The sequence below is a fragment of the Canis lupus genome, chromosome 9 (genome assembly GCF_003254725.2).
Source record: "Canis lupus dingo isolate Sandy chromosome 9, ASM325472v2, whole genome shotgun sequence".
Classification (NCBI taxonomy): domain Eukaryota; kingdom Metazoa; phylum Chordata; class Mammalia; order Carnivora; family Canidae; genus Canis; species Canis lupus.
In genome coordinates this window covers 23,759,567-23,783,020 of record NC_064251.1, presented here as the reverse complement: position 1 = coordinate 23,783,020, position 23,454 = coordinate 23,759,567, and the positions used below count along the sequence as shown (strand labels likewise).

General features: G+C 50.1%; 2 protein-coding genes across 5 annotated transcripts; both read right to left on the bottom strand.

Annotated features, from left to right (window-relative positions):
- Window positions 1-208: 208 nt before the first annotated feature.
- On the bottom strand, window positions 209-13,520 carry GSDMB (gasdermin B). Its single transcript, XM_035720915.2, has 7 exons — window positions 13,047-13,520; window positions 8,681-8,683; window positions 8,170-8,404; window positions 7,851-8,079; window positions 2,102-2,176; window positions 1,652-1,722; window positions 209-1,208 (listed from the first exon to the last, which is right to left on the bottom strand). Exons 1-7 carry the CDS (start codon window positions 13,286-13,288, stop codon window positions 1,140-1,142), a joined length of 924 nt encoding a protein of 307 aa, XP_035576808.1. The 5' UTR covers window positions 13,289-13,520; the 3' UTR covers window positions 209-1,139.
- Window positions 13,521-16,539: 3,019 nt separating this feature from the next.
- ORMDL3 (ORMDL sphingolipid biosynthesis regulator 3) lies at window positions 16,540-23,243 on the bottom strand. Of its 4 annotated transcripts, none has more exons than XM_025440117.3 (4): window positions 23,084-23,243; window positions 19,537-19,736; window positions 18,638-18,789; window positions 16,540-18,216 (listed from the first exon to the last, which is right to left on the bottom strand). In XM_025440117.3, exons 2-4 carry the CDS (start codon window positions 19,708-19,710, stop codon window positions 18,081-18,083), a joined length of 462 nt encoding a protein of 153 aa, XP_025295902.1. In that variant the 5' UTR covers window positions 19,711-19,736; window positions 23,084-23,243; the 3' UTR covers window positions 16,540-18,080. The 4 variants fall into 4 exon arrangements, with proteins under 4 accessions (XP_025295902.1, XP_025295906.1, XP_025295905.1 ...); XM_025440121.3 differs by having other exon boundaries at window positions 19,537-19,731; window positions 23,084-23,238; XM_025440120.2 differs by lacking the exon at window positions 23,084-23,243 and adding an exon at window positions 22,543-22,774 and having other exon boundaries at window positions 19,537-19,731.
- Between the last annotated feature and the right edge of the window lie 211 nt (window positions 23,244-23,454).

Sequence of the window (23,454 nt, the reverse complement as noted above, 5' to 3'; positions counted from 1 at the left end):
GTACTGAGAAGTCAGTAAATACTATCTAAAATTAACAACTCAAAAACAAATATAAGAATATAATTTTTAGTTGTAACGATAACAAACAAAAATTAAATCAGTGACTGTCTAAAGAGAGTGGGACTATGTTATAGGGTAAAGGGATTTGAGAGGAAATTTTTATTTTTTATATTATTCTGTTTTGTTCAAGTATATTTCCATGTGTATGTATGTTTTTAAATTAAAATTTTTATTGAGGTAAAAAATTACGGTAAAGTGAAGTTAAAAACAAAGTGCTCAGATCTTAAATATATGCCTTAATAAATCTGTATACTTGTAAACATCACATAATCACTATACTGATCAAGTTATAAAATATTTCCACTGCCCCAGAAGATTCCCTCATGCCCCTACTGTTCTGACTTTTACCACTATCATTTAGTTTTGCTTGGTTTTAACTTAATTTTTTTTAAAGATTTTATTTATTCATTCATGAGAGACACAGAGAAAGAGAGGCAGAGACACAGGCAGAGGGAGAAGCAGGCTCCACACAGAAAGCCTGATGTGGGACTCAATCCTGGGACTCCAGGATCATGCCCTGGGCCAAAGGCAGGCGCTAAACCGCTGAGCCACCCAGGGATCCCGGTTTTCACTTAATTTACATGGAATTATGCACTATGTACTTTTTTAAAAAACTTTTTTATTAATGTATAATATAGCAAAATATAGTAAATAGAGGTGCACTGATGTGCCGTTGGCCGCATGGAGTGTGCCAGGGAATGCCCAAAGCCACTGTGCATTTTTCTGACATATACATTTAACCCAAAGGTTTCTGGAGGAAAAAAAGAACTCAACTAGAGTATGTATTAAGGGAGCACGTGGGTGGCTCAGTCAGTTCAGCATCTGACTTAGGCTCAGTTCATGATCCCAGAGTCCTGGGATTGAGACCCTCATAGCTTCAAGCCCCCTGCTCAGCAGTGAGTTGGCTTCTTTCTCTCCCTCTGCCCTTCCCCCTCTGTTCCTGTGTCTCACTTTCTCTCTCTCTCTCTCTCAAATAAATAAATTAAATATTTAAAAAATATATGTAGGGCAGCCCCGGTGGCGCAGCGGTTTGGCGCTGCCTGCAGCCTGGGGTGTGATCCTGGAGACCCAGGATGAAGTCATACGTCAGGGTCACAGCCCACAGCTTGAGGCTGCTCACTGCAAATCTGCTCCAGGACAGATTCCACCTGTAAGGAAATACACCAGAAGGTAAAGCTAGGAACAAGGAAAAATACTAGAAATGGCAAATACTTGGCCACCCCTCTAACCCTGGGCCATGCCAGAAATAGTAATTCATCATAGCACTTTTTCCTGCAGAGCCTGGAGAGTCTCATACTCTCTCAACATAGTGACAGGCACTGCTAATCAGTGTGGCACTGCCATCCTGGGACTAACAGTTTTCTGCCTGCCTGTCTTGCCCATAGACTAGCAACAGAGTCTAAAAAGCCCACCCCAAGTTGTCTTGGAAACCCAAGTGTTCCAGGGAATTGCCACACACACCAGCTGAATGGATGTGAGCTGACAGAGAACTATGAAGTAGGAAGGACTGTACCCTGGGACTTCTGAGTCCCTTGAGAGCATGAGCATTCACTTCTACTATGACCCCGGACCTCAGCCCAGGCTGTCTTACCTGGTCCTTCAACAGGGGCAGGGTCCCCTTCTCTGGGGCCTTAGCCATAAGACACTGCTCCTCAGACAGTTCTCAGAGGGTGAAGAGGGTGGCTGGCAGAGAGGAGAAGCACATAGTGGGACAGGGCTTCAGTGTCTCATCAGACCTGGGACAAGCATCAGAAGGAGGTTCCAGAGAGTCCCTGGCAATGAGAGACAGGTTATTCCAAATGGGCTCTTGCTGTGACTCTTCCCTTTTGGCCTGCAGGAGGTCAGACTGTGCCAGGGGGTAAGAGGAGGCATCCCCCAATCCCTAGCCTGGGGAAAATGGCAAGGTTCTAGAATGTGAAGGTCTATCCTGCACAAAATATAAAAGTCAACGTGTGCCCCCTTCCTCCTAGGATTTCAATTGCACGGACCCCTCTGCTCAGCAATTGCTCCACACCAGTGTACAGCCAACATCCCTCCTCACCAATCAAGTTATCCAGGATATCCAGAATGGATTCTATATGTGTCTTTACCAAGAACTCAGCAGCATTAAAAAAGACTGCTTATGAGAAGACCTGCATCTGTAGGTCACCAGAGATTAGGACCTCAGACACCTAGTGCCAGGAGATGGGGGAGGTGAGCACCAGTCCCACTGTAGCAGATTGTCTTCAGTGTGGCAACTGCGTCTCTACTGACTCATGTCTCTCTCTGCTCTAATTCTTTCTTGTGTCTCCTACTCTTTTTCTAGATCCTGTAGCTGCCCATCCATTGAGGCACTTAATGAGGCAGCTTAGCACATGTTTTTGTTCCTCCTCAGTCAGATCCTAGAGGCCTCTTACTGAGTCCTACTCCTTCTCCTTCATGTTTCTGAAATCCTGCAAACTCAAGGACTTCCCTGTAGAGACAGCAGTAAGAACTTGACCTACCCTTGGGGTGCCTGGGTGGCTCAGTTGGATAAGTGGCTGCCTTCACCTCAGGTCAGGATCCTAAGGTCCTAGGGTCAAGACACACATCAGGCTTCCTGCTCAGTAGGGAGTCTGCTTCTCCCTCTCCCTTTGCCCCACCCCCTGTTTGTTCTCTCTCTCTCTCAAATAAGTAAAAGTCAAAGAAAGAAAGAAAGAAAGAAAGAAAGAAAGAAAGAAAGAAAGAAAGAAAGAACGAACTCAACCTACCCAGCCAACAAGCTCCATTATTACCAAGGCCCCTGTAGACCTGACTCTTTGTGAGACCACTTCTCTGTCTCTTCCCTTCTTCTAATCTTTCCTGTTAAAGCATCTTTCTTCCCAGACATCCATCATCATTGTCTCCTGCTAACCTTACCTCCATTTTCCCAGCTCACCCCCAGTCTAGTACCAACCCCAAATTCTTCTTCACCTCCAAGAAATCAAAACTTACTTAGTCCTTGCCATTCAAAGTGCAGTCTCTGAACCACATTAGGAGTAGGGAGGATTTAGGGATCCCTGGGTGGCGCAGCGGTTTGGTGCCTGCCTTTGGCCCAGGGCGCGGTCCTGGAGACCCGGGATCGAATCCCACGTCGGGCTCCCGGTGCATGGAGCCTGCTTCTCCCTCTGCCTGTGTCTCTGCCTCTCTCTCTCTCTCACTGTGTGCCTATCATAAATAAATAAAAGTTTAAAAAAAAAAAAAAAAAAAAAAAAAAAAAGGAGTAGGGAGGATTTAGAGGAAGTTAGAGCAGTGGTTCTCAACTTTGTGCATGAGAATCACCTGGGAAATGATTAAATTCCTAATGCCCAGGATGCACCCTCAGATCAGTTAAATCAGAATTTCTGGAGGTGGGACTCAGGCATCACTAGTTTTAAAGTTCCCAGGTTATATGTAATCCCAGGGGTTATCTACCCATAACCCATGAAAACCACTATGTTTAAGGAGACAGATGGAACCTCTAGACTCCAGTTGAAGCCTGCCTTGGGCGGTGCCCTACCCTTCTCTCCCCAACCTCACCACCACACGACATACTCAGCTCTCTCACCTGAGCTGCAGTTCTTGAGGCCAGAGGACTCAAGGGTGAGGGTGCAGCCACACTGAACACAGCAGGCTTCCATCCTTACCTAAGCAAGATGAACCACCACCTTCCTCTGGAAAGAAAGGAAAAATAATTACAGAGAGTCTTTGGGTCATCTCCAGCCCCCTGTATGTTCTCTTCCCAGTGGTGGGAGTTTTCATTCCTGGACCCACTGCCCATGCCAGAGAGCCTGCATCCTCATCACTGTATGTAAGTGACAAAGCACTATACATACAGACCCCTCCCCACATCTTCAGACACAGACGATCACAGGATTATGCCTAGATGATTGAAGAAGAAACAGAAACCAAAAGAGGATATAACATGCCCTCAGTCACTCAGCAGATTTGGGCAGAGCAGGGACTGGAATCTATCTCCTGCATCCTCCGTTATGGCACTTTAAAGATTATTTTATTTTAGAGAGAGAGAATGTGGCAAGTCAAAGGGAGAAGGAAGAGAGAGTCCTAAGCAGACTCTGAGCCGAGCATGGAGCCCAACATGGGGCTCAATCTTACGACGCTGAGATCATGACCTGAGCTGAAACCAAGAGTCAGATGCTTAACTAACTGAGCCACCCAGGCACTGATGTTAAGGCACTTTAAAAGACAGAGATTCACTCAAGACCTTACCAGGTCTGAATCAGCCACTTCTACAGCTTCTGGGAGTTTCTTGAATTTTCTACCACATCTAGACCTCTCTCTACCCGTTTCCATGGCCTCCTAAGCAGTACAACTCCTTTGGGATCCAGGGGAAGACTATGAAATTCCAGATGAAGCCACATTCAGAATCACAGGGATCCTCTAGCCTAATCCACTCAGGTTAAAGTCAGGATAACCGTGGCTCAGGAGGCTACAGGGCTAATGAGTAGCAGAGCCACAACTAGACCCTGAAACCCTCTGACCCCCAGTTCTAGTGATCTTTTCCCAGCCAGTGCTATCATGTGAGAACTGGACATGTAATTCAATCATGCTTCCTACACTTCTAAGCTTTCATTCAGTAAGGTTTGGGACCCCAGGACCCGGCACACTGACCTGCACAAAGCAAGTCAAAATTGTCAGAGCCTGAAAACCCTAGGCCAACATACAATCCAACCTGCTTCTCCAACAAGCAGGGTTTTTTGCCTACCCATACCAAAGTTCCCACCCTTGGGTGCATCCTATTCCATTCTCAACCCTAAGAACCCTATAATTTCAGGCCATTTGCTATCGTCTTAAAAAATAGTATCCCATGGGGATCCCTGGATGGCACAGCGGTTTAGTGCCTGCCTTTAGCCCAGGGTGTGGTCCTGGAATCCTAGGATTGAGTCCACATCAGACTCCCTGCATGGAGCCTGCTTCTCTCTCTCTGCCTGTGTCTCTGCCTCTCTCTGTGTGTCTCTCATGAATAAATAAATAAAATCTTTTTAAAAATAGCGTCTTTGCCCATTCTGAAATGATGAACAGAAGGCCTAGAAGCCAATTCATCTTCTGGAAAAGATTTTGCGTTGTCCAAGAAACAAGAAACTTGTGCCAGAGAGAGAGAGAGAGAGAGAGAACTAGTTCTCAGAAAGACAAGTCCTTCTCTGTCTCTGTTAAGTTCCTCTTTCATGTTTCTCCCCAATCCTCATGCCCTGCCCTTCACCAAAACAAAAAATGAACACAAACTCAAAAAGAGGAGGGGCGCCTGGGTGGCTCAGTCAGTTAAATGTCTGCCTTCAGCTTGGGTCATGATCCCAGAGCCCTGTTTGGGAAAGGAGCCTGCTTCTCCTTCTTCCTTTTCCTGCCACTACCCTTGCTTGTGCGCTCTATCTCTCTCTGTCAAATGAATAAGTAAATTCTTGAAAGAAAGAAAGAGCTAGAAGTTAACATCTCTAGCTAGGGGAGGATTAGTGCCATGGTGGGGCAAATCCTGGATGTCTGAGCAAGGAGCCTCAGTTCTCCTTCCCAGCCCTGAACCCTCCCCTTCCTCAAGACTTTCCTCCCACCTTCAGGCTCACTTGGGGCCCCTCCAGGCTGACACAGAGCCTAGCTGAACCTGCCCCTACCAGGCCTTGCCTACTCATTCTCCCTATATTGGGGAAGATGAGTTGCTTTACTTGATAGTCCAGGACCCCCCTTAGGGGGCTGGTCACTGACCTTTGGTGTTAGGAAAAAAAAAGATTTCATATTGATTAACCTGTAGGTACTTTGTGTAGTTATCTTGCTTGATCTCCCAAACAATCTCCGTTTTACTGAGACTCAAAAAAGATCAGTAGGAGTGCCTGGGTGGCTCAATGGGATGAGAGTCTGACTTCAGCTCAAGTCATGGTCTCAGGGTCCCCTGCTGGGCAGGGAGTCTGCTTCTCCCTCTCCCTCTGCCCCTCCTCCTGCTCATGTGCTCTTGCTCTCTCTTTCTCAAATAAACAAATTTTTTTAAGTATCAGTAGATAAGCCAGTTTCATAGCTAAAACAGTAGCAGAGCTGAAATATGAACACACATCTGACCCCAAAACTCATGTTGTTTCCACTGTTGATTCAATAAATGCTTATTGGGGACCCTTTTTCTTCCAGGCACTATGGCTCCTGCCTTCCTGTCTCTCAGAAAGGGAGAGAGAATAAGCAAAAAATCTCCATGTAGTTATGAACCGTGAGAAAGCCTAAAAAGCAAATGAAAAAGACATCTCAGGAGAGAGGCAGGGAAGGGACTTAGCAATGCCACACACTCGTTCTTGGGGTGAGAAGAGAAGGCCAAGGAGCAGTTAATACTGCTCAGGAAGTCTGACATAAGAGCTGAAGAGCCTGGGGTCTGGGCTGGCGCCCCCTGACCTACTGCAGGTGGGCCAAGGCTTATTCTCTCTCAGGCCCTGACTCCCAGGATCCTAACCCAGTATTAATCCAGTCCCACAACGTGCACTGCTGTTCATTTTTCAGGGTTTCCTTCCTTGCCATCTCCAGAGTCTCTGTCACAGGTCAGCTCTCATTCTCCAGATTGATTGCAACAAAGTAGGTAGTTTTTTCCTCAGCTTCCTGGAGGGAGTGGGGGTTGGGGTGGGGAGTAGAGCTGAAGATTCCAGGAGCCCCACCTGCCAGTGACATTTCTCCTTCTCCATCAGCTAGTTCCTGTTTGAGATTAAGGGTCTCTGAGGCTGGGAAACCAAGGAACATGTACTCCATCATAGTTCACTGTACCCACTGTGGGGGCAAGGAGGTGGGAAGTGGGAAGGGGACTCACTAGCATCTGTGGAAGATTACAGTGTGCCAGCACCATGAGATACTTCACAGATCATTTCATTTCCCCCTCTCCACAAACTTATGATGTAGGCAGAATTGCACCCATTTCTCATGAGGAAACTGAGGCCTAGAGACAGTTGTGAATGGTCCAAGGTCACCCAGCTATAAGTACAGAGTTGGTATTCAGTCCCTAGTCTGTATGAGTCCAAACCATAGGCCCTTCCCATGGCACTGAGACAGGCATTTTATCAGGTCATAATACCCACTTCTCTGAGATGGGGCTCCAACTCCACACACTGGTCCCTGGGACCTGGCCACATTGTCCACAGCCTTGAGCTCCAGAAGGTATCTTTGATTCCATAAAGAAATGCATTTTGTGACTAAACATAGGCTGATGGAACTTCTAGAATGTGCAACCAAAGGACCCTCAAAGAAGACCTACATCCTTGCTTCTGCTAACCTCCCTCTACCTAATACCCTCCCCTCCCAACTCTATATACACATACCACAGAGCCTCATTCTAGAAACAACAGGCATTCTAGAAAAAAACTGAGCTCTCTCATTAAAACTCTATGGTAGGGAGGGTTAGTTCAAAGGACCAGTAAAATTTCAGTGTAAGCTTTTCACTTTTTAATTAAAAAAGGAAAACAAAAGGTATCACCACACTCAAGGAAGGCTAGTCCAGGAGCAACATTGAGTCCCCTTCCCTAAGTTGCTCCACATTTTCTGACAACCTCAGCTGGGAAAGAAAACAGCCACGCCACCAACAAAATATCCGCTGAGGGGGAAGGGTGGTTTTGTCCCTGTAAGTCCCTTGGAAACACCATGCCCCCAGCCATCAGAACCTCTGTGGTACTTGGTCAGCACCACCCTTGGGGGGGTGAGGGAGTGGCACTTTCTGTACAGGAAATGTTCTGTGCAGGGGTGCTTTGATTTCACTGCACTTCACTTTGGCCGTCTTACTGAGCACCTACTGTTTGGGGCTAAACACAGAGAGGTTAGTAAAGCCAGTCCTGCTGGGTCACCAGCTGTTACTAGTCCACAGAGTAAGGGGGCATGGCTTGCAGAGTGAAACTGCACAGAACACATATCTGGACAACTCTGTAGGAGAACAAAGGAGAGTGGCCTCTTGAAACAAGCATGCATGTTCTGGTCCAAGTCAGAGGAATCAATCACCCTGGAGGGTAGCAGGAATGTGAGTTGGGGGTATAAGAAGGTTTCCTGGAGGCTGACCAGGAAGAATGAGAAGCCTTCCTAAAGGGGGAAGTGGAGGGCAGGCTTAAGTGAGGAGCAGGCTTGGGGAGTGTTGGGAGTAGGGCATAAGGGGTTGCACAGCTAGGACACCTCCACCTCAGATGCCCTTGGTGCCCAAAATGGGTGTTCCCCCCCACCACGCTGCCCAACTCCAGCCTCCCTGAGCTCAAGGAAATCCAGATATTGCTGAGGTATATGAGTCTCCAACATCTGGACTTTCTGCTTGTGGGACTTGTGGAGGGCTCTTGCAATTGTTACTTCTTTGGGTAATTTCACCGTCAACATTCCCTTTGAGTCTCCTGTGTCCAGAACTTGGAACTTCAGCCTTTGGCGTTCTCTGGAAAGAAAAGGGTAAAGATCCAAAAGATCTCTCTCCAGAATACCCTCCCTGGAGCAGCCCTATCCTGGGCTCCCCTCCACGATCCCCTTTCCTTCTGAGGAGGTCCTCCAGCTGTGGCTCCCAGGAAACACTGTGGTCACCAGGAGTCATTACAGGGTCAACATAATCCTGGGTGTAAACCCATTCTGTCACCTTCTTACAAAATGACTTTGGATAAGTCATTTAACCTCTTCAGATCTGTTTCCTCATCCATAGGAGAACTTTCTGCACTTGAGGAAATGAAATAAAACAATGCAGTTAAGCATTGATTAGCAAAATGCCTCCCATACATACTAAATGCTCAATAAATGTGAGCTAGTCCTATTTAACTATTTGAGAGGCAGAAATGAGACAAGGAAAAGTGAAGCTTAAGAATTAAGGGGCAAAAAAATAAAAATAAAAAAAAATAAAAATAAATAAAAAAAAGAATTAAGGGTCAAAAAAAAAGAATTAAGGGGCATAAAATATTTAAAAAAAAAAAAAAAAAAAAAACAAGGGACGCCTGGGTGGCTCAGTGGTTGGACGTCTGCTTTTGGCTCAGGGCATGATCTCAGGATCCGGAATTCAGTCCCACATCAGGCTCCCTGCATGGAGCCTGCTTCTCTCTCTGTGTGTCTCTCATGAATAAATAAAAATAAAATCTTAAAAAAAAAAAAAAAGATTTAAGGGGCAGCCCAGGTGGCTCAGTGGTTTAGCTCCACCTTTGGCCCAGGGTGTGGTTCCAGAGACCCGGGATCGAGTCCCACATCGGGTTCCCTGCATAGAGCCTGCTTCTCCCTCTGCCTGTGTCTCTGCCTCTCTCTCTCCCTCTCATGAATAAATAAATAAAATCTTAAAAAAAAAAAAAAAAACAGAATTAGGAGCCCCTGCCAATTGGGAAATAAGAATGAAGCAGAGTTCTGTCTCCGGCATTTCTATGAGCTATGCAAGTACAAAGTAAAGCAATTCTGGAAAGTTACCCATCTGTGTGGACTCTGCCCAGCCTGGGCGCTTTCATGAGAACCCAGATTCCAAGTCAGCTACTGGGCTGGGGTTAGTGGAACAGGTGTGGAAGTGCTGCCAGGCCAAGTGCCTTTCTCTCAGACCTCCCAGATGTGAACTTACATAGGAGGCAGAGCTTCTACTGCTTGGTGTTGAGTAAGGGGAGGTGGGGGTGGGCAGGGCTGGAACTCCAGAGAAAAAATGCATTTTGGAATTGGTGGAAGTGTGATGGAACCAGAAATAGTGCTTCACATCAGTCCTGTTATGTGTGACACTGATGTCCTCAGCCCATTTGTTTCTTGGGCAGTATAAAAGTTTGCATATACTTTGTCCAAGAGAAAAGAAAAATGAAACCTTATGCACAAAAACAGTATCATGTGGAGAAGGAGAAAAAAAGACTAACTTCACAGCAGAGAAACCGGACAAACACCATGTCAGGTGACCAAGGTCAACATCAACACGGATAAGTCATGTTGATAGCACATACTCTTGCTATGATGCAGTGAGAATGGCACTTTACCTCTATGGTCTCCCTCTCCAAAACCCATTACTTCGGTCTAGCCAGGAGTAGAAAACATTGAGCAAATTCCAATAGACAAGCATCCTACAATATGCCTGACTCCTCAAATTGTCAAGGTCATCAAAAATAAGGAAAGTCTGAGAAACTCTCAGAGCCAAGAGAAGCCTCAGGATCTATGATAACTAGAGGTAGGGTGGTATCCTGTATGAAATCTTGGAACAGGGAATCCCTGGGTGGCTCAGCTGTTTGGCGCCTGTCTTTGGCCCAGGGCGCGATCCTGGAGTCCCAGGATCCCCCGTGTCGGGCTCCTGGCATGGAGCCTGCTTCTCCCTCTGCCTGTGTCTCTGCCTCAATCTCTCTCTCTCTCTCTCTCTCTCTCTCTCTCTCTCTCTCCCTCTGTGTCTATCATGAATAAATAAATAAATCTTAAAAAAAAAAGAATAATTTAAAAAAATCTTGGAACAGAGGAAAGATATTAGGTAAGCACCAAGATAATCAAAGTATGTGAAAAAAAAAAACAAAAACAAAGTATGTAGACTTTAGTTAACAGAAAACAAAACCCTACATACACTTTAACCATACCATCAGCACCATATAGTTAAAAAATAAATAACCCATTTGAAAATGAAGCAGGCCAAATTGCTGAAAATCAATTCGAATTACCAATCCATTTCATTTGTAAGGATTTTTTTTTTTTTAAGTTTGGTTTCACCTCTGCCTCTGAATTTTTTATGCAAATAGCCTTTCCCTTAAAGGAAGTTAACGGACTTAGTCAATATTTTTCTGTACTTAATGCTTTCTCCTGTCCCTGGGGAGTAATATGATCATGGCAAAATATCCTAGGCCTAGTTTAAAGGGTTTTTATTTTGTTTTGTTTTCAATGAACTGGTCATTTAGCAAACTTTTTTGAGAACCAGCTTTTAGTAAATTGCCTCTTGGCAAGTTGCTTTTCAGAGAATTGACTCAGAGTCTTTGAAAAATGATAATCTTGAAATTTGCCTGAAGCCCCCTGCTTGCTTAACAAAACTTCACTTGTGGAAAGGCCCACCACCTCCAAGTAATCTGGGCCCTGCTCTTGGTCACATAATGGCAGTGTCTGGCACACGGCAGGTGCTCTAAAACTGTACAGTGGTACTGTCTGGATTCTTTTCCATCTTTTGGTGAAGTCCAGATGGGCCATAGTGGAGATGTATGAGCCAGAAAAGTCCCCACCCTGAGGTGTAAGACACTGAAAGAAGTCTCTCAGTGAGGGTTCAACAACATCTACCCTGGGGCTTCTGAAATACAAAAACCTGCGTTTGAAGGCAGAGAAATGGAATAGACTCCTCTATAAGTCCCTCAAGCCTTTAGAGAGTTCTGGTCACCTACTCAGTCATGATCTCTGGGGAACATGAGGGATAAGAGCCAGCAGTGGAATGGCGAGGCTGAACTTTGGTTGAATGTTCCTTCTGCACAGCCACTGTAATCAATGATTTACCTCATTTATCTCATTTGGTTTTTGCAACAGTCTTCTCAAGTTGACGGATGAGGAAACAGACTTAAAGGAAGAAAGCAACTTGTCCAGCGGTCACCCAGCTGGTAAGAGGCAGAACCAGGCTAGAAACCAAGTACCCTCAGCTCTCAGCTGAAAGGCCTGTGTCCTTTCTTTTTCTTAAAAATTTTATTTATTTATTCATGAGACACACAGAGAGAGAGAGAGGCAGAGACACAGGCAGAGGGAGAAGCAGGCTCCATGCAGGGAGCCGGATGTGGGACTCGATCCCTGGTCTCCAGGATCAGGCCCTGGGCTGAAGGTGGTGCTAAACCACTGAGCCACCCAGGCTGCCCACCTGTGTCCTTTCTTAACCACTAAGCAAACTGCCTCCATTTATTTATTCATCTCAATGATAAACATACAAACACACCAGAAGACCTCAGCTAACTTAAAAGTGAATTATTTATAAATGGAAAACATGGGGAAGACAATTTAGGAATAATTTCCACCCAGCAATTACACGGCTGGGGATTTACCCCAAAGATACAGATGCAGTGAAACGTCGGGACACCTGCACCCCGATGTTTCTAGCAGCAATGTCCACAATAGCCAAACTGTGGAAGGAGCCTTGGTGTCCATCGAAAGATGAATGGATAAAGAAGATGCGGTCTATGTATACAATGGAATATTCCTCAGCCATTAGAAACGACAAATACCCACCATTTGCTTCTATGTGGATGGAACTAGAGGGCATTATGCTGAGTGAAATAAGTCAGTTGGAGAAGGACAAACATTATATGGTCTCATTCATTTGGGGAATATAAAAAATAGTGAAAGGGATTAAAGGGGAAAGGAGAGAAAATGAGTGAAAATATCAGAGAGGGAGACAGAACATGAGAGACTCCTAACTCTGGGAATCGAACAAGGGGCGGTGGAAGGGGAGGTGGGCGGGGGGATGGGGTGACTGGGTGATGGGCACTGAGTGGGGCACTTGACGGGATGAGCACTGGGTATTACACTATATGTTGGCAAATCAAACTCCAATAAAAAAATACACAATAAATAAATAAATAAATAAATAAATAAATAAATAAATAAATAAATAAGTAGGTAGGTAGGTAGGTAGGTAGGTAGGTAGGTAGGGGAAAGAGTATTCCCAGCAGAAGGAACAGCAGGTGCAAAGACCAGGAGGCAGGAGAGGAACTGGAAGAAATCGAAGAAATCCAGGCTCTGGAGTCCGATTACACCTTCTAGTAAATTATGACATGTCTCTGCTCTGTGCCCTAACATGGGTTCAGGGCTTCTATAGTTACTGCCTTTGGTGTATGACCTTGTGTTTTCTGCTGAATAAATCAGTCAAAGGGGGGGGGGGGATTATTTCCACTTCCCCATGCAGCTCTTTTGTGCATTTTTTTGAAAAGTTTTTATTTAAACTCCAGTTAACATCTTTTGTGCATTTCTCAAACTGAGGTGTATGAACATGCATACAGGTTCTAGGACATATAAATTCTTTGTTGACTGGCTGCCATGGTTGCTGGCAATGGGGAGTTGACAGGGTGGTAGAGCAGGAGTGGACAAAGTCTCCTAGCTGGCCATCTCTTAACCCCTCACACTGACCTTGGGGCCCAGAATCCAGCTTCTCAAACAGCTCTTCACCCTCCCCTCTCTCCAGTGTGTCCTCCAGGATGAGGTCTGTCCTGTGGTACTGATGTCCCCAGAAATTTCTCCTCCCCCTCACCAGAGAGCAGCAGTGAAATCTGTCAACGTGAAGGATGCTTCTGATAGCAATCATATCCCCTCCAGTATCCATCTCTTGGACTACAACTCTTGTGATTTCCTCAAATATGCTAGACATTGTGCCTGAGCTGGAGAAAAAGAACCCAATTTGTTTGGGGGAGGGGAGTATTGGTTCAAATGTTTAAATCTACCTTTGGCAGGCTGGGGTCAACGAGGATCCAAAAGTTATAGAATAATCAGACTTGGAATTATCTGCCTTTCCTGTTCCTAGAAGGTGAGGTGGTCACTACATACTAAGGAAGGTGACTATCACACATGCTAGATTCTCCTCTGTCCTTTATAGAACCCTTCTGGAGGAAAGATGGAGCAGTGATTACCTCAAATGGAAAGGAGAGCGAGACCTGTGTTCTGCATCTCCCACAGCAGAGTTGCCCCTTTGCTCAGAGGGGCCTGAGGAGTAGGCAGGCCCACCATCTTCCAGCCAGAGCCCTGCCAGTGTTGACGAACAGAGGGCTCATGAAGGGGGGAGGGGCACAGCTGCTGGACCTCACATTGCCAACCCCAATGATTATTTCCTCCCTTGGCTCTGACTCCTGGGCCTCCCTCCCTTGCTGTATTCTGCAAGGCAGTGGGATGGGTGCTCTTACCAACCATTTCCCAATGAGACAGCAGTAAATTGGCCCCAGAAAGAAAGAAGAGAGAAAGAATGGAGTGTAAGAGTGGTTTGGGGGTGGGTGCCCTGCATAGCCTCCCACCCCCAGGTCCTGTCTCTTCAGTTACTGGTCACCCTCTGAAGGGACCCCTTACTCTTGGTAAAATAAAATGGATCCCAAAACCCCACCTGGGGCATCTTCCCCCCTCCACTCCCCTCTACCCACTCCGGTCTAAAATTGGCCCCTATATTCTCTTGCTGCCCTGCAGAACCCTTCATAGACCCATTACCAGTCCAGCTTGATACACACAGCTGGTCCTTCCCTGTTTCTACTCAGCAGCAGTTCTTTGTCCCCACCACAGTGGACCCTTCAGGTGCTCTTACTTCCAAATCCTTTTTTATCTTAAGATTGCTTTATTTATTTGAATGAGTGGGGGAGGGGCAGGGGAGAAGGAAAATCTCAAGCAGACTCCCCGCTGAGTGCAGAGCCTGACAAGGGGCTCCATCTCACAACCCTGAGATCATGACCTGAGCCGGTATCAAGAGTTAGATGCTTAACCAACTGAGCCACCCAGGTGCCCTGCCAAATCCTTCTCTCTCTCTCCCCTTCTGTCAACTCTGCAACTCCTTCCTCTTGAGATCTGTTTCCCTTCCTTCAGGCTCCTCTGCTTCCCTCCTGGGGCCAGGACTCCCCTCACAAGTTTTCTAGGCTCCACCTCCCCATCCTACCTCTGGCCACCTGCCCCTATGTCCCTTCTGGCTGGCCCAGGCACCTTATTCACCCATGCTCGCTTCTCCATCCCTGCCCTCATCATGGTGGCCAGCTCTTAGCTCACTCCCAGCCTGGGAATTCTTCTGGGTGCCCGGAAAGGCAGTGCCCAGAACCCACAGGCTCATCCCAGGGGCCACTCACCTTAGCTGCTCACCAGGAATGGCGGTCCTGAGAATCCCCTCTGAAAGATCCCTGCACAGGTGCTGCGTCTCAGGAAAGCCTATGGAAGGGAAATGAAAGAAGTGGAGAGCTGGGTAGGGCCAGGGGCCCCACTTCTCAGGCCTTTAGATAAGCCACGTAATGGCTGGGCTGGAGGCAGATAAGGCCAGAGATAAGAAACTCTTCCCTCCTCTTGGACTCAGGGAGCAGGGAAGAGAAAGATATATACATTCACCCGGTGTGTATTCCAGGGGAGTTTGGGCGAGAGAATGATGCAGAACGAGGCGTACTGGGCCATGCAATCCAAGTGCCAGCAGGCAACAGCAACGGATGTGCCAGAGATATGAGGAGAGCGATTGAGCCGGAACCAAACACCACACCACACTATGGTGGGCAATGCTAAAGACAGAATGACAGCGTCTAACAGGTGTGGGGAACGGGCTGGACAGCAAGGAGGACCCAGCCTCCCTCGACACATGTGCGCTCATGTAGACGTCTCAGGGAGAGGCCTCCACCTGTCCTCTTCACCCACCTCCTTCTCCAGGGAGAGGCCTCTGGCCCCGCCCCCCTCAGTCCTCAGAGATAAACCACCTGAGTGAGCGTGGCCCGTCTCCCTCAGTTCCAAAGCAGTGTTTTAAGGCGATGATTGTGGTAGCAACGATAGGAATCCTACTAATGTGGCTACCTCATATCAAGTATTTACGACGTGCCAGGTGTGGTGCTAATCCTCACAACAGCCCTAACATGTATTGTCCTTCCACAACACAGGAAGAAACTGAAGCTCAGAGAAGTAACTTGGCAAGGCCACACGGTAATAAGTGGCAAAGCAGGATTTGAACCCTGATTATTGTTGATGTGCAACAGCCTCTCACCCTGACTGCCCTCCAAGTCCATGGAAGCTCCTGGGGCACCGCCCCCCCTCATCCCCGGGCCTGGGCCCAGCTGGCTGTATTGGTCCTCCCATCACTGTCCACTCAGTGGACTTGGGCAAAGACCCTGCACTCTTCCCAACACCCAACCCAAGGACACTGGCGCTGGCCCGGAGCCAGAGAGGAGCCCAGACCGCCCAAGGCAGCTCTTCTCCCTCCTACCTGGGACTTTACACCTGTCCTAGGAACAGCACGTGATACTGCAGAGCACACGCTGAGAGGATCAGAGTTCCTTCACTAAAGGACCCCTTCCTTTCTTGGCCTCCCGGAGGCTCACCTCTGCCACCTCCCCCCCCACCCCACCCCCCCACACACGCGCGCACACGCACGTACTTAGGGCAGAGGAAAGGAAGCACAGATTCCCCGAAGACAGAAAGAAGACAGAAAGGCGAGGAGGAAACGCAGCCCTCCTAGGGGGAGGAAAGAACAGTGAGAACGGAGGAAGGCATCCTGAGGAAAGACCTGGGCAGCCCTCAGGACCCTGGCTTCGTTCACGAAGTCACTAGGGGATTGACCCTCCTCCGGGCCACGCAACAGCCATCCCCCCGCCAGCGCAGCCTGGCTCAGATAGGCCCAGGAGCCCAGAGGCCTGCGTTCAGACGGGAAGAGCCAGGCAAGGCCACAGAGCAGAATTCTGCCCTCTGGTCTGCTGCCGCCTCTGCCAGTCCCCCCCAGCCCTCAGGCTGGCTCTGCTCCAGACAGCAGGAGCAGCAGCAGCCCCAGAGCCCCTCCCGCCATCTGGGCCGCCTAGGCCGCGGGGGCCCTGATGCTCCCACACTGCCCTCAGTGGGAGCCACTGCCCAAATCCCTGCCCCCTCCCCTGGGCCCTCCAGGAAGCAGAGGCCAGACTCAGAGGAAACAGGAACACACTGTCCTTTATTTGCGTTTCTCAGAATACTGTACAAAGGGAGTAAAAATCCTATTCACACATTGCTTAGAAAGATTTTGAGGTGAAAGTTCCCTATGATACATGGGGTGCAGGGGGCAGGGAACCAGGAGGCAGAAAATGGGACCAATGACCTCCCCTCCTCCCTCAGGGCCCTGGGAAGGGGCACGGGCACCCACACCTTTTTCAAAGTAACACAGACCCTGGTCAGACCAGGAAAGGGAGAAGGGTGGCTCCTCTTCACCCACCCTCTGGCTCCTGCTCCACATCTCCAGCCCCCAGGCTAAGGAGACAGCGCCTACAGGTAACTTGTGGCTCCTTCCACCATCCTGCTTGAGCAGGGACCATTCCGTGGCCCACCCACCCCATTTTGGGGTGGCCCCAGAACCCCACAGGTACATGCCACACAAGAGGCCCTGCACCAGCTCCAGTCTGCATGAGGAGGTTACAAGGTGGAGGCTGCAGGTGGAGGCTGCAGAAGGACCCTATCACTCATCATTTGTCCCAGCTTCCCCACACCCCTCACACCACTGCATAAGGCAGTGTCAAACGGGACCTGTGCTAACAAGGACTCACAGGCCTTTTCCACCCCCACCACCCCTCACAAAAACCCAGGATCCTTAACCCCCCCACAGCCTCCCGTCCTATATCACCATCCTATTATCACAACCATGCATAGGGAGATTAACTCTGAGCCTGCCCCCATCCTTACCACTTCCCAAAGGCTGAGGTTAGATCTGATTTCTATTCCCATCCTCCTTCCTAACACCAGTCTCTGCTGCTATGTGGCCCCTTCTTCCAGGTCTCAATTCATCATCCCCACCCCTGACCCAACCACCCTCCCCACCTCACCAGGGCCAAGGTGAGAGTGGCCATGGCCCCCTCGCCTCTGGGAGCAGGCCATCCACACCCAGCCCCACCACCTCTCTCCTTCCCCTCCCCACTCCAATCCAGTACCCAGGGTGGGCTGTAGGGGAGCTGCCAGAAGCATGATGAGACTTGCAATAGACAGTTCTCTACCCAGATGCATGAGGCACCATCACGTACTTGCTTTTATATATAAGAGCACACACTGAGGTCATCCTAAAGGTTTAAGAATTAAAGTGAAACCATCTAGAAGCTGTACCATCCCCCTGCTCCCCTTGCAGGGGTTAAAGTGCTTTAGCAGTCCGAGGATGAGCAAGTGAGCAGGGGGTTTCTCTTGTCCCAACCTCATAGGTCTGCATTCAGCCGGGAGCCCAGCCCATCCCATGACCGTCCCCACGAAGTCTCTATCCAAAAGGCAAAAGGAAAAGATCAAAAAAATCAGAAAGGGTCAGAGACCTGGGGGGCCCAACCGAACCCCACTACAAGCTACTTCAAGTCGGCTACGGGGGAAGTGAGGGGAGAACTAGGGCCCAGAGGCTTGACCCCCATCTCTAGCAGGATCCAGAGGCTCTTCCTGTCTTCAGCATCCCAGCACAAGCTTCCACCCCTCCCCCACCATGCCAGGCAGGGGAAGGGGCTGCACCCTCAGTACTTATTGATTCCAAAGATCCGGACTCCGTGGAGCTGGGGCAGCTTGGGGATGAGCACGCTCATCAAGGACACAGTGTTGAGGATGAAATGGATCTGGTCGTACTTGGTATAGAAGCTGGTGAGGAAGTACCTGGGTGAGAAGGTTAGGAAGAGGAATAAGATTCTGTTTGGAGGACCCCTTCCTCCCTCACTCCTAGGTGGGGAGTGGCAGATCCCTGGCAGCCAAGAAGTTACAGGAAAGACCCCCAGAACAGAAGCCAGGTGGCAAGATCTTCCCGGTTAAAGAGATCCCTCCTGACCCAGCTCCCTTGCTTTATCCCAGGTCTATGGGCTTCCATCATTGGCAGGCAGGAAAGTCCATCTGGTGACAGACAAGGCCAGGGAGGCACCAGGACTGAGCCCAGCAGAGGACCCAGGGATACTCCAACTTCCCTTCCTCTGCTCATTCCCATGCCAAAAGCCAGAGCCAGGGGAGGTTTAAGCCTGGCAGGGCCCAGGTCCCCCAGGCCTTGGCCTGCTTGCTGGCATCCTTCTCTACCCCAGGCACTCACAGCACAATGGGTGTGATGGTTAAGAACTTCCGAGACGCTGTGAACTGGACCCCATAGTCCATCTGCTCCCAGTGGGTTAGCAACCTTGCCTTGCCCTGGTCCGGAGTCTCAAAAGGTGTCCCCTTCACTGTGTGCAGGAAGATGTACATGCCCTGGAAAGAGAGGCCATCGTTAAGAGGACACAAAACGCAAAAGGCCCTCTGGCTCAGCTCCTCCATCCCAGTCAAAGAAGTGGGCTCCAGGTTATGTGGAGCCTCCCTCTGAGGGGCAGAGGAATGTGGGCTGTAGGTCAGGATGCAGCAGCTGGGAGGCTGGCTGGAGAAGAGGACCCACTGGGTGTGAGGGCAGGCCTGGCATGAGGATGAAGCATGGGGAGACTTAGCTGCAGAAATGCCCCTTTGGCCCAGTAGGGGCTTCCCTATGCCAGCTAGGCAGGGACGAGCTGATGGGCCCTGCTTGCCTACCAAAGAGTACAAGCTAGTAAGCAAGGGCTGAGGAAGCATAGGGGCCAGAATGGAAGATGGCTGGAGATCCAGACTTGGGAGTGGGGCATTTCTGTGCCAGGATGGGCGCCCGGGTCATAGGAACTCTCTGGAGCCCTTAGTTCAGCTCCCAGTGGCCCTCCCTCCAGGTCCACAAGCCACCCCATTCTGGAGATGTGCAAAAATCTGCAGATTTTAGTCCTCTTATCAGAGTGCACATGGCTGGAACCCAGAGTCGGGGTGGGGTCGGGGGGCGGAGGCAGAGATGAGAGCTGGGTCTGGAATCGGATGACAAATGTTGTCAGCATGTCACCCTGACATCTGGCCCATGTCTGGGGGGGGGGGGGCCCTCCTACTCCTCAGCCCCACCAAAGAGCAGCCCATATGGCCCAGGGCAGGCAGCAGTCAGGCCCTCACCATGTTGTGAATGAGGTTGGTGAGGGTCCAGACAACAGGAACGCTGACAAAGGGGATGCTGAGCAGCACGACATGGAGAAGCCCGATGGCCAGCACATAGGACAGCCAGATGCCGCGGCTGTTCATCACCCGCGTGTTGGGGTTCACTTCACTGTGCGCTGTGCCCACATTCATCCTGCTGCCCCTCTCCTGCCGCTGTTCTGCAAACAAGCAGCACAGGTGAGACAGGTCACACCACTTTCCCTGCCCCCTCACACCATCCAAATCCTTCAGGGAAGGAGGCCATGCTCTCCCAAGAACTCCAGGCAGTTCTGCTGCTTTGATTCTCAAGCAAAGAGGCCAAAGAAAGGCCGTATGGCCTTAACTCCATTCATTTCCCACTGCCGGGCTGGGATAAACACCTGGCTGCCCCCTACATCGGTTATTCGGGACGGTGCCTCTCCAGGCACTGGGATAGCCTGGGTACATAGGTCAGCAAGAGGAATCCAGACCAGAGCAAAAAAAAAAAAAAAACACTGCCTGTTCTCCAATCTCATCCTTCAGAGCATTCCCATAAGGCCCTCCTCCCACAAGGCCCATGGGAGGGGAGAAGAGGTCTGTCCCCTCAGAATCACTCAACACACACCTGCTGGACTGTGCTAAGGGCCTGATATGGGGCATTTCCTACCTCTGAGCTTCCCCACCATTAGAATTAACAAGAGGAGGGAAAAAAAGAATTAACAAAAGGGGGTGGGGGCTATGAGAACACACAGCAGTAGATGCAATATTTAGGGATCACTACTTCTAACCCCTCCCCTAATTCTCCAATCCTGGATCTCTCCCAACCCTGATCCAGGAGAACCAACAGAGTGGAAAGAGGGAGGGAAGGAAGAAAAGAGAAGACAAGAGACGAGGGACAACCTCTGCCCAGACTTGGAGGCCTCTTTCTTGGTGACACAAAGCAACCCATGCGAGATGTTTTATGCATCTGGCAGCCGCTCAGGCTAACCCTTGTGATGCCATCCACTCTGCTGCCAAACCACCAGGGCCCTTTTCCCCACCATAGGAGGGGCGAGGATGGAGAACATCTACAGCTCCAAGTTGCTGAAACCCACACCAACACCCACCTCCCAAGGACACAAAAACCCTACCTGCCTCCTGCCCCCATTCCTCTCTGCCCAGCCCAGCCTCACCCCTCAGCCTCTTTTCCCAGCACCTGCTTTCCTTGCCCAAGCTCCAATGCCAGAGGCCTGCAGCAGGAGGAACCAGGAGGGCTGCCCTGGATGCCCCAGAAACAATGCAATCCAGATGCATTCCTGGATGCACATAAGGAGGGGAATGAGTAGCCCCTTGTCTGGAGCTCAGCTGTCCCCAGATCCCTAAGGGCCCTGTAACCAGCAGGAGGTGGGAACGGACTGTACCTTTATACTGGCTCACCTCCCTAGGTGAGGAAAGGTCCTCCCCAATAAAGGCCCTAAGGTCATCACCATGGTAACAACCCCATCTTGGGGGGGGGTGTGCAGAAACGGGTCCTGGGTGCAGGTAACCAGAAAGTGCCCAGAAGGCCACCTCCTTCACCCTGCTGCAACAAACCCCCTCAGATTCAGATGCTATCTATCTCTGGCTAGGATCACAGCCAAGTCTGTGTGGGAGCCAGGATTCTCAAGGATCGGTTCCTTACTTCCAGAATAATGAGAACAAGTTTCCTCTTCTCAGAGAGCTCCAAGCTAAGAGACCTCATGGGAAATGTGACCCACAACACACCTTCCCAACATGCAAACATGTTTGAGATGGCCCAGAGTGCATCCTAGAGGTAATTCTCCTGGGACCCATCAGCTCAGCCCATTAGGCTGGATAATTGGGCCTAACAGAAACCCAAGGAACTAGAAAACCGAGACTGGCTCAGTTGTTTACCTTTCCAGGGCCCTGGAGCTTCAGTTACCCTAACACAGCTTCTGGGATGGGTACACACAAAAGCCTGGGGCAGTGGGGAGCTGGCTAGGGAAGTGAGGTCTTTAAGGAGAGAGGCAGAGTTCCCGAAGTCTAACCAGAAACTGCTATCCCTCCCCACTTCTCCTAGACCTACAAAGGTACAGGATTACAAAGATCTGTAGCTGTGTCTCATATTTTGTCCAGCAGTACCAAGGGCTTTGGTGAATCTCAGATCATCCCACACTCCTGTCTTGCTGAAACAGAGCATCTAATGAAGACTGATGAGTCTCAGAAGAACCTAGACCTAGGACCTAACTGATACCCTCAGAAGCATCTTCCTAAAGACTGAACACTAGCTGCCCTGACAGCAGAAATCTCAGAAGACACCCCTCACCCCCGCAAAAAAAAAAAAAAAAAAAAAACACAGAAGAAATCCAGAAACTAAGAAAATGACTGGCAGCCAAAAAGACAAGAAATCAAGAAACTACGAAAACAACTGGCACCCAAGGAGCACTCTCCTAGAAGTTTGCATGACTAAGGGTACATACCACTTCCACTAGTGGAAAAAAAAAAAATTGCATACCCCACCCCTCCACTGTGAAGGGAAGAAACAGGGAAAACCTGGCAGAGGTAAAGTAAGTCTACAGCAGCTGAGGCTGAAAAGTTGTTGCCCCAGCTGGCAGGTGGCTGCATGGCAGTGCCTGATGTGGTTTCATAACCTGTCTTGAACCAAAGCCTGCAGCAACTCTGTTCTGTTAACTACTTTCTTGCTGGTAGCTCTTCTCTACTCTTTTTTCCCTCCACCCTGGCTCCACACACCAATATCCCTGCCCGCCTGTCAGTCTGGCACCTAAGCCCAGGCCATAGTGTGCCCCAGGACAGCTGCCAGGTGAGCGCTTCCCATTCTTTCCCCCAAGTAAGGGAAGCCCTTTAATTAGCAAACCTTTTTTTTTTTTTTTTTTTTTTGTCTTCTCGAAGAGAAGCACAAAAACATCCGAGCCCACAACCTGGACCCCACGGGCAGTGCCTGGCAGCACTCCACGATGCCATTTTCATTCTGCCCACCGCCCAACCCGCAGGGCCACAGTCACTCACCTCGTAGCTCTGTCTGGCCCTGCCTCCCGGACTCGCGAGGGCAGTGGAATGGAAAGACGACGAGTACCGGGGCGAACCTCCACTAGCCGGGGAGGAGGGTGAAACGAGGTGGAGCCTACGCTATTGTTGGGATTTTCGGAGCGGGACCTCAAGCCGTAGAGGGGCCTCCCGCTTCGCTCCCCAGCCTGAGACCTCGCACTCGGAGCCCAGCCCGGCCCGGTCCGAAGCCCCACCCCCACGTCCACGCGTTCACCCAACCCCGGAGGCGGCCAAACCTTTATCCCCGAAGCCCGGGCTCTCCCCGCCCCCTCCCCCGGCCCGAGCACTCCTCGCGACACCCCAGACTCGGTCTCCCGTCCCTCCCTCCCCCCGTGGGCATCCCTTCGGCTGATGCACCCCCTCCCACCTCCGCTCCCCCTTCCCAGGTCCGCTCCAGCCCGGGGCGCTTCCTCAGCAGCCCCCACCTTCTATCCCGCCCCGCCTCTAGCCCCGAGAGGAGGGTCCCGGTTGGTCCACCCCGAAGCCGCTCGCCCGTACTCACAGTACAGGGCCGGCGGTCGAGGGCCCAGGAGGGGTGCCCGGGGGCGGGGGCCGCTGCTGCTCCAGCAGCTGTAACAACCCGCGGCGGCAGCCACCCCGCTGGCAGCTCCGGCCGAATCAGCGCCCCGCGCCGGCCCCCGAGACGTCACCGCTCGGCGCCTGCCCGCCCGGTGCCTCCTGGGAATTGTAGTTTATCCCTTTGCCCGCGTACGGGCCCGCCCGGTGCTTCCTGGGAGTTGTCGTTTTCTCCGCGTATTGCAGTCTCGGCCTCGCTGGGGCTGCAGGGCCAGAAGACTCAACAGCCTGCGAAACTCACATCGGATGATACTGCTTTGGCGTGTATCGATTCTGCTTTTGCGTATGCGCGCTTCA

Excerpts from the sequence above, each read along its gene's own strand:
- ORMDL3 (XM_025440117.3), bottom strand. The coding sequence starts at position 19,710 with ATGAATGTGGGCACAGCGCACAGTGAAGTGAACCCCAACACGCGGGTG. Across the intron at positions 18,790-19,536 it reads CCAACCTCATTCACAACATG|GGCATGTACATCTTCCTGCA; the intron begins GTGAGGGCCTGA and ends CTCTCTTTCCAG. Across the intron at positions 18,217-18,637 it reads ACCATCACACCCATTGTGCT|GTACTTCCTCACCAGCTTCT; the intron begins GTGAGTGCCTGG and ends CTTCTCACCCAG.
- GSDMB (XM_035720915.2), bottom strand. The coding sequence starts at position 13,288 with ATGTCTAGCATATTTGAGGAAATCACAAGAGTTGTAGTCCAAGAGATG. Across the intron at positions 8,080-8,169 it reads CAAGGGCATCTGAGGTGGAG|GAAGGCTTCTCATTCTTCCT; the intron begins GTGTCCTAGCTG and ends TTCCCCCTTTAG. Across the intron at positions 2,177-7,850 it reads CTGTGGACTAGTAACAGCTG|TCTTTTTTAATGCTGCTGAG; the intron begins GTGACCCAGCAG and ends TCTCATAAGCAG.